General features: G+C 36.0%; 1 protein-coding gene across 15 annotated transcripts in view; it reads right to left on the bottom strand.

Moving 5' to 3' along the window:
- Positions 1-306: 306 nt before the first annotated feature.
- The window catches only part of NEK10 (NIMA related kinase 10), a 264,785-nt gene continuing 254,787 nt past the window's right edge, over positions 307-10,304 (bottom strand). For all 15 annotated transcript variants that reach the window (XM_054479800.2, XM_054479798.2, XM_054479804.2 and 12 more), the window contains one exon: positions 307-6,715. In XM_054479800.2, the coding sequence (XP_054335775.1) occupies positions 6,667-6,715 (49 nt within the window). In that variant the 3' untranslated portion in view covers positions 307-6,666. The remainder of the gene's footprint in view (positions 6,716-10,304) is intronic.

Genomic DNA, 10,304 nt, shown 5'->3' with positions numbered 1-10,304 from the left:
TCTGCCAACTAACCATAGACACAGGAGACAGTCTAGCAGAGATCAGTGGAGCTCTGCTCAGATAGGCAGAACTTCCAACTGACCCATGAACTCATAAGAAAAAAATAAATGGTTGCTACCTTAAACCACTAAGTTTTTAGGTGCTTTGTTATACAACATGTGTAGCAATAGATAATTGCTACAGGGACCCACCAATGAAAGCTGAGGTATGCATTTGACCTTTCACACATATATGATTGCTTTCTGGAGTTTTTTTTTTTTAATCAAAAGACTTAAGAGCATAAAAGAAGAAATTGGGGAAGCTGGTGAGAGAAAAGAGATGATCATTTACTGTAAATTCTCAATAAAAGAGAAATCATTTTCCAATAAAATTGAAAATAACTTTTAAAATTATTTTAGCATTTTACAGGGCATATTTAATCATAGCAAAAATAAAAGCTGCTTGCATATCTTATATAAATCTTTTACAGAATCATTTCTTTCTTCTTCTCTTGAGGATCTCTGACTTCGAGGTCATTCTAGAGTAGGTGTGCTCATGAAGGAAGTGTTGCAGAGGTTTTAGAAAGATAGAAATCACATACAGAGAAGTACTTCCCTCTGTCTTCCACATGGCACACCATTAAATAACTATGGAACATTCATTCCCTCTAATAACACAGCTCTGTGCAGGAAACCTTGTTTGTTCCTTGGATAGGAATAGTGGGAGGGGAAGAGGTGTCAGGGGAGAGACCCGCATAGGAGGGGTGCTAGAACAACAACAACAAAAAGATACTATGTTAGAGGCTAATAGGAAAAAAAAAGCACATTGCAGGTATTTTTGCTTCTGTGGGCACAGGCCTTCGTCTTGGATCCTGGGCTGTCTAAAAAATAGAAGCTCTGGGAAACATGAGATTAGGGGTTTCTCTTCCTTTCAGAGGACAGCTCTGTTCTTTTTTATCCTCACAAAGTCACCACTGTGAACGATAGAATACAGGAAGCACTATAGTTTTTGTTTTGACCCACTAAATGTGAGTAAGCAAAATGCACCCAAAAATTTTTCAAGTAATTTTTGTTTTTCAGTTTGGAAGAGTGAAATAATAGAATCTTTCTGCAGCCTGATTATCAACTGGTTTGCTTGCAAACAACTAAAATTGCTTGCAATGTTTCTTTTCTAATTTAACTCATACAAGTATATTCAAATCTGCCTGCACTTACCCATTTACATCTCACATATACTTCTTGTAAAATTTGCACTGTCAGACAAAATGGGCCTGAGCCCATGGATGAAAGATGGGGAACATAACCCCTGGGGCAGAATCACACTCACTTAATGGCAGATAAAACTGCTTCTTTGAGGAGTCTAATGTCTTTGGAATGCCTCCTAGGGACCCTGTCCTACGGATTCCACCAGCCAGCAGGTTATGAAGAGACTTTGGGACCTTTTGCTACTGTTCTGGGTGGTCAACTTGTTGGTGACGGTGCCTGGCTAAAAGTCCAACAATAGCTGCATGCTGGGGAAGCATCTGGTCAGCTGCTTCTGGGAAACCCAACAGCAGGAATCACTGAAGGTTCTGGAGCTACCCTTTGCCATTGCTCACCCCCTAGTGGGCAGCCTGCTGGGCAACCCAGGCACTAGGGAATTTCTTGCCTTCTTTTTGCTCTCCAACTTCTCAAAACATAATTTCTATTTGAAGATTGTTCCACCTCCATGAAAGATCTATCCTTAATCTTTAGCAAGTCAAGGTTTCCCTTCTGAGTACTTATACTTATTAACCTCCCTCAAAGTAAGGTTAGGTTCATGTAAATACTTCATGTGTTTTGTTATGACATGAAGTATCCCTAAACCAGCTCCATTTCCTCCAAAATTCACTGCAGTATGAGGCAAACACACAGAATATGGAGGGCAAGAGTTTTAGCTAAAATTTAATAGCCATTTACAAGCTTTATATTCTATTTCAGTATATTGACTCAAATGGCACTTGAAATGCAGAGCTAAATCATGGGTTAAGAATATCATTTTGTAAGTGACCTTCACAGTCTGCCTTAAAGGTGCTAAGGCCTTAAAGCAGTTGTTCCTCTTGGTTTGTTATTTCTGGCACAAACTTCTCTCTGCATGTTTTATGGGACCAGTTTTTCACATGTTTGCAAAAACTTCAGCTAATTTTTCATTTGTGAACACACCATATCAATTCCAAGTATCCATCTGGATTTGTTGATTGTCAAAATGACAGTCAGCCATAATCCTCCATACATAAAGACAAAATTCTATCTTTGTTCAGGAGAAAGAAAGGTAAGCTATTTCCAAATGACAGCATTTAAACAGTCACATACTTCTGTTATCGCTAAATACAGTAGCTGGGGCCAGTGCAAATCTTCACAGTACAAAAGGAAAGGAGAGAAAAAGGCAGTTTCTCATGTTTTGAGGAATAACATTCAGTTTTGAATTAAGACTACAGTTCATTTACTTTTAGGATAAAGCAAAGAACTGTATCTTAAATTTTTTATATTATTAGACAATTGTTACATACATGCAATAAAGCATCTAGTATACCTCACATAGCAAGTATGCAGCTGTGATTTTAGGGTATGTGATCTTCATTTTTAAAAACAACTATTGCCCATGAACTCAAAAAATATGTAAATTGGCAATATCCATCAGACACCCCATGAAACTCATAAAATCTTTCCTGTCCCTCTTGCAAATCTCAAAACAACATCACAGCAGGAGTATAATCAACCACAACAGTCATATTTACAATATGCAATTTACTGTAATGACACACATAAGAACTCCTTTATCACAAAGTTGTTTCCCTGGGAAATTTGTGTCTTCCTATCAATATGAAAAACAGCATTCAAGGGTAAGCATATTGTTAGCAACACATTTCAACTGAAAAAATAATCTACCCAAAGCTGTCAATTCCCACAAAAGGATAATTAATATAATCTCAAAGATATCATATAAGTATATATGAAATTCATTTATTTACATTTAATTGTTGAACATGAAGAATTTTATATTTGGACAGAATTTCACCCAAGGAGTCAATGTCAATATTCAGAAGCATTAAGCTTCCCTTACGTTGGAGCCCTTGATAGCTCTAACTCCAGGGTGCCAAGAAGCTGTTTCAGATAGATTTCTTTGCATTGCCTCTCCAAGTGATTTCAGTGCTCATGAAAAACCATCATAGAAAAAGTAAAAGGCAATGATGAAAGTTCCTTAAAAAGAAGTTTTTCCTGCCTTCAGACAGAAGCTAAAGTCATTTCTAAAGGAACCCAGCATATTGACTGTGCATGATTCCTCACCACTTCAAAAAAAGAGAAAAATAGCAATACATACATGTTATAATACATCAAATCAAAAAGAGGAATGTGGGTTCTATGCATATTAATACTGATAAAATTCACTAGCCAATATTACAGTCTTCACACATCTTACAAATGAGTGGTGATTAATTAATGATATTTCTGGAATTGTACATAACCAGTCCTGTATTTGTTTTTGGACATCAAAATTCATAGTATTTAATGAGTCATAGATGATACTTATAGGAAGACCTTAACTCTTAATCAATTATATCATTTGAGTAAATTTCCTAACAGTGTTTCTTAATTGTGTTCTGCTTTAGAATGCCTAAACATTCTGTGAACACTGCCTAATGCCACACAAACGTCCACAATAAACAAGCAGCATTTCTCTAGGTTTCTGAAATTCATCCACAAGCAGTGGGTCCAAGTGTCCATGTTACTATTCCCTTGAAGACTCCATTTGAAGACTACATGCCTGGAGGAAGATAAAGTTAACAACAAGCAAGCAAATATTCCTGCTGCAGTCACTTCCCTGAGAATGAAACATTTTGCTTTTAAAAAGCAAATTAAGGTTTCAAGTACACATAATTCAGAAAGAGCTGGTGGGTCGAAACATAATTGATGGGAGTATTTGTGTTTCAAAAGTAATCTGAAAAGATTGATTCATATTCTATTCCATATAAATATTCAGTTACAGAAATTAGGTGCATTCATAGGGATTTCATTGCACAACAAATCATTAAAAATTATACAAGAGAAAGGGAAAAAATATATAAATGCAATCAAGAAAAGATTAAGAGGTCTATTAAGTTCTTGTAACCACTCCTTTGCACTAATAGACAGTTTGGAGAATCAAAACAAAATGATCATTCTTGGTCATGAGGGGAGGTGCTCCATATTTGCGTTAGAAAGGCTTCTGAAAAGTTAACTTCTCTGTTGGGATGTGACTCTATGTACAAAATGGTGCTTTTGCCCGAGCCTGACTTTCTCTTAGAGAGATGGGAAAATATAGACTCCGTGATTGTGGTAGTTTAGGGAGAATTCAAATAGAGAATATTCATACTTTTAGCAAAACAATACATCTATCCACATAGAGTTGATAGGCGTGAAGCTGTTGTTAAAAAGGACAGCTTCTGCTTGCTTAACTTTCACTAACTTCTAGCATAATAAATGCCCATTCCTATCACCTAAAAGAGTTACATGCAATGGCTGGGCACAGTGGCTCATGCCTCTAATCCCAGCACTTTGGGAGGCCGAGGCGGGCAGATCACCTGAGGTCAGGAGTTTGAGACCAGCCTGGCCAACATGGTGAAACCCCATCTCTACTAAAAATACATAAATTAGCTGGGCATGGTAGCACATGCCTGTAATCCCAGCTACTCGGGAGGCTGAGCCAGGAGAATTGCTTGAATCCGGGAGGCGGAGGTTGCAGTAATGTAAGATCTCGCCATCGCGCTCAAGCCTGGGCAACAGAGTGAGACTCTGTCTTAAAAAAAAAAAAAAAAAAAGAGAGAGATGGAAATATTTTGCTCACTTTCTGGTCAATAAAGCCAACTATACACACTTTAAAACATCTTCAAGTAAACCATTTATCTTCTCTTACCACGGTATGCCTTTTGAATACTATTCTTTCCTAAATTCTGTTTAGTATATATTACCATTTGGGAAATAACTTGATTTCAAACTCTCACCGCACAATTAGAATTTGTGCCCCTCCAGGTCTGTGCTTCCTGCATGAAGAAGAAATGTGCCCCTTCCATGCATTGAAAGATATAAAGAATTATAAGTGCAGGTTCAAATTAACTTGGAACAGAAATAAAATTTTGCCTGGGTAAATCAATATCATAGCATTTTGATTTTATGAATTTCACATATGGATAGAATTAGTTTGAAAGCTGAAACTGAAATTTTCATTACTGTATTTGCATCTATTATCTTACATTACAGTGTATCTGTAATTATTAATTTGGCTTAAAGAAAGATCCATTGACAATCTTCAAAAGCATTAGTGCATGATTAGAGGGAATTTGGATATAATTTAAGTATTAAATATGCTCATTTAAAAAATAGTGTAGATTTTCATACTATATGGAAAGAAGTTTATGGTCTTTCAACCACTGTAAATACATTGAACTAAAATCGATTCAATCATACTAAAAAAAATCAGCGTAAACAAATATGACAGAACCCCATGGAAAGTAAATAAAAAGTATAATTTCAACTTTCAGATTACTAATTATGTAGAATAAATTGCTCTTTAGGTAGCTAGAAGTGCAGACAGATTTCGCGATGAGGGTATTTCTTGACATTACACCAGAGTTTTAAGAAGCTGATTGAAGAGAAAGAGTTTAAGCCCAATGAGAATCTAGCAGATTTTCATCATAATTCTCCCTGCATAAAGGATGATACACAGTTTGGCATTCTGATTTCACTTTTGTTGAGCTGCCTCAATGAGTAAAAAAGGGATTTAACTTATTTTCATTTCAAATTCCTAAACAATTCATAAACAATTTAGGTAATTGTAATAAGGAGGGAGTTAGGATGAGGAATATTGCATTTTTTTCATAGATTCTATAAACTCTTCAAAGTGCTCTAAAAATACTATAAGTTTGATTAGCAGCAAAGCAATAGTCTAATCAAAACCTCTCTCCTTCCGCCCTCATATATAAACATATACATACACTGTACAGCAATATATCTATTAGTCTAACTTAAATCTGACAGTTTGACAGTTACCCCCAGAGGCTGTGCAAGGTTACAAATACTGTCTACACTGTATCACAGTTCAAGACCACTAGCACCCAAGTGGTTAAACGATAACCAACCCATCCATTTAAAAAAAAAATTCAATCATGTATTTTGAATTTCTTTAAATATAAAAATGGAGGATACAGTGAATCACCCAATATATTATTCTGAGTCCTGTAACTGTCTTTATCTAAAATATTTTTTACATATGGAAGGCTAGATGCCTTTAAATATACTTTTAGCAATTCTGAGTATCAAATGTGCCTTTGAAAAATATGACAAGTTTTTTTTTAATGTTAAGGAAAATTCTGTAAAAGAGTTTTTTGTTGTCATTTTTGGGTTTTCCCTCCACCCCCCAAAAGATGAATTTTGCAGCATTTTCTCCCAGCAGCACACTGATAGCTCTGACATCCTGTATATAATGTGTTCTGGCAATGAAGCCCTCAAGTACTGCAGCTGTCATATACTCCAGCACAAGACCCCCAGAAAGAAGTCCTGCAGGCCCCATGGCATCTTGGTCTTTTCCACACCCTCTAGCAGCACCCAATCCTTGGGCATCTTGCAATAGCGGCTGAAGTCCAGAACTTGAACTTCACTGAGAAAATCAAGTCCACTCAAAATGCAGCATTTTCATCTTTTGGTTGGGTGATTCTTGGTCCCCCATGGATAGGAATGATACCTATAAGATTCAGAAGTGGAAAGAATTCTCTATAGTTACAAATACTTTAGTTCATACATTCAATTTCAAAAACTGGGGCTCAGGCATGTAAGTAAATAAATCACAGTAAATAAAAAGATGATTATTTTTGTTAGGATAAGGACATTTTTAAAAAGCTGCCTTTGGCTGAAGTCTGGTGCTAACAAGGCCTTTCTCAAATTATGAACTTAATAGGAACTGATAACACTTTGTAGTAGAAAAACAAATATTCATTCAAAATAGCTTGTACGTTTGAATACCTGTGTAGGTTAAAATAACTATTTTACACACTTATCAGTCAATTGGGGAAATAAAGCAATTCAAGTTGATTCAATGTAGATTTGTTATCTTGTATATTATTTCTCAACACATTTTATTATTAACAATAAAATATTAATGTAGTACATAAGTATATTCATAAAGATTATATGCTCATTATCTGTTTATTCATGACTCAAATGATTTTATCCTCACAAACAACAATGATAAAATTAAGGCATATTAAGTTGCATCCTTCTGGTAAGCAAGCTAAGTGCTTATGTATGTAAAACGTGATTTATCATACAACCATGCAAATGATCAAAAATAGAGCCTGCTTTGGGAAGAGCTATGAGGCTAGCCAAGCCTTTTTGACCTTCTTTAACTTTCTTTACACAGCTTTCTTCCTTCCAACTCAGTCCTAGCTCCCTTTTTCCCGGAAGCCCAGAAATGAGAAATACCCAACCTTGGTCAGAGGTCCTGGCTGCTCTTTCTGTTCCTGTTACCATTTTCTTTTCCTAATGAAGCATTTTATGCCTGAGACATTCTTCCTAACTGTCCAAGCAGTCTCCTCACGAGTTACACAGTTCCAGAAATCTTCCTCAAAGATAGCTAACAGATAGATAATGGCTTTATCCTGAGACTTTCAGTCTGAAAATGGCACCTCTCTATTCTCTTCCTTAACTAAATATAAACCCTATAATTTAAGCCAAAAATGTACCTTATCTTGAATTAATCCTTTAGTGAGTGGCTGGCTAGATGATGTGTGTACTATTCAAACTGATAGTATTAAATTGTAAACTTGAATAACACCGAAATTATATATGTAACTTTCTCAGCATGGAGCTTAATTCATTTAAGAACAAATTTTGCAATGATGATGATGACAATGATGACCATGTCAATGAGAACAACAGAGATCTGGGTAGAACCTGGTGAAGGAGTGAAAACAGTGTTCCCCATTTCCAACCACATAGCTAAAACAGCTTTCCTCAATTGTATTCTATGTAAAGAGTGAGGAAAACACTGAGGTCAACAAATAAGGTCAACAGATTTCTTTCTTATAGTACCTCTCAGAGTCTTTAATATAGTAATAGGTGTCAACATTCTCCAAATATAAAAAATTGTACATTCTGAGTTTCCCAAATATATGTGGCCATGAAACTTTATTTTTCAGAGACTATCTATTGACATCTTTGATAATATTGCCCATTCTATGAAACCTATTGGGGAAAAAGGCAGTCTACTAATTCTAAATACTGATTCTAAATACCTCTACATATGCTGTGACATTTAGCACCCTCCATTCTTTGTGGAAAAAAGCATGACAGTACCAGCTAATCTGATTTGTACTTGGAGTTATGTGTTATTTACAGTTTGTGGATTAGTAGGTGCTTCTAATTTAAGCCTGACTTATTTCTTGGAAATTATTTTGGAATACTACTAAACAAAGAGTGGCTTTAGGCACAAACAAGGGTTATTTTTACAAGCAAATTCTGGAGAGTTTTTCTCCCAAGATATGTTCTATCATTGCTATTAGAAGCCAAAAGGGGGTCGGGTGTGGTAGATCATGCCTGTCATCCCGGCACTTTGGGAGGCCAAGGCAGGTGGATCACCTGAGGACAGGAGATCAAGATCAGCCTGGCCAACATGAAGAAACCCCGTTTCTACTAAAAATACAAAAATTAGCCAGGTGTGGTGGTGGGCGCCTGTAATCCCAGCTACTCGGGAGGCTGAGGCAGGAGAATCGCTTGAACCCAGGAGGTGGAGTTTGTAGTGAGCCAAGATCACACCATTGCACTTCAGCCTGGCCTGAGCAACATAACAAGATTCCATCTCAAAAAAAAAAAAAGAAGCCAAAAAGGGAACACCATGGATATACGGATTTTTAAATGTGATTCATTTTAATTTGGAGCACTTTAAGAAAATTTAATGCAATACCCAACTATATTGCTTAAACTTGACTGTTTCATCATACCTTCATAATAGATTCATAATTACAAATATAACTGAATAACTTTTTGCCTTTGTTATAAGGCGTCTTATTATCTGTTTATCATAATGAGAAAATTTGCAATGTCTTTTAATTAAGCCATATGTCTTTGGAACTAGATCTGTTTAAAACCTAATGAAAGTAGAATTGAAAAAGAATAATGATAAATTCCAAAATAAGACTTAAATATTTTTTAATAAAGGGAAAATAAAAGTTCTTGTAAGAGCTTCCTTAAGTTCCTTGCACACTTAGTTTTCCTTGATATTTAAATGATTTTCTGCAAAAAATATGAAGACATTTCTTGCCCATGATCCCAAGTCTCTGAGAAAATGCAGATAAAATGACAAGAGTGATCTTTGCCCCAATACAAGCCAAGGGCACTTGAAATAATGAGGCTCACAGTTAAAAACAGAAACATTCATACTATCCATGAAAGACTGGATATACTCAGCCCTTGAATAGAAAATGAAAATTCAAAAATCTCTCCAGGGATGGTGGGAGGAGAGTAGTTGTGGAGATGGTAATTTCTATTGACCATATATCTTCAGAAAATGAGAATTACTCATTGTTCCTCTGCAGTTACAAATCACAACAGATCTAAATTTATAAAGGTAGTATTTTGAAACTGTTATCAAGTAAAAAGAGCAAGTAGTTGAATAATTTTACTTGTGATTCATAAGAAAAACTCCTTGAAATGGGAGAAGAAGAAGAAAAAGGAGAAGAAACACTGGAGACTGAACTAACCTTAAAAAAGAATCTAATTTCTATATGACCTTAACAGGATGTTGTTGAGCCCTCTTTCTCTTCCCGTTGTTACTAGTCATCTTTGGTGAAGACTTCTGGAATAATTTAAATAGTGGTCACAAAATAGCTTCAATAATTGAAAAGGAAGGCAGTCCCTCCAGGCATAAAAGACCACTTTGAGAGAATATACTCCGAAGGACTATGCCTCCTAAAACAACTGTGGGCCATACAGAGTGTGTGTGTGGATACTTGCAACCAATTTGATGACTCAGCTATGAGTAGGCTCCTTAGGTAAGTCAAGAGACAACTCCTGTGTAGCAGACACTGTAAACACCCATACCCCTATCTATTCCACTTCAAAGCATGCTGGCGGATTTCTACCTGCTAATACATAAAGAAATTCAATAATGGAATACCTGCATTTCTTTTCCTGAGGATTTCTCTGACCCCTGGAGTCTTCTTTGCTCATATTTACAAAAGGCCAGAAAAAAAACAGGGAATTAACACTTCCTAGGGAAAGGCCTTAATCAATGACTGATGGGGATTGGAGGATAAATACCTCAGCTCTCTCACTCT

The sequence above is a fragment of the Pongo pygmaeus genome, chromosome 2 (genome assembly GCF_028885625.2).
Source record: "Pongo pygmaeus isolate AG05252 chromosome 2, NHGRI_mPonPyg2-v2.0_pri, whole genome shotgun sequence".
Lineage (NCBI taxonomy): Eukaryota > Metazoa > Chordata > Mammalia > Primates > Hominidae > Pongo > Pongo pygmaeus.
This window is presented reverse-complemented; position numbering and strand designations above follow the sequence as displayed.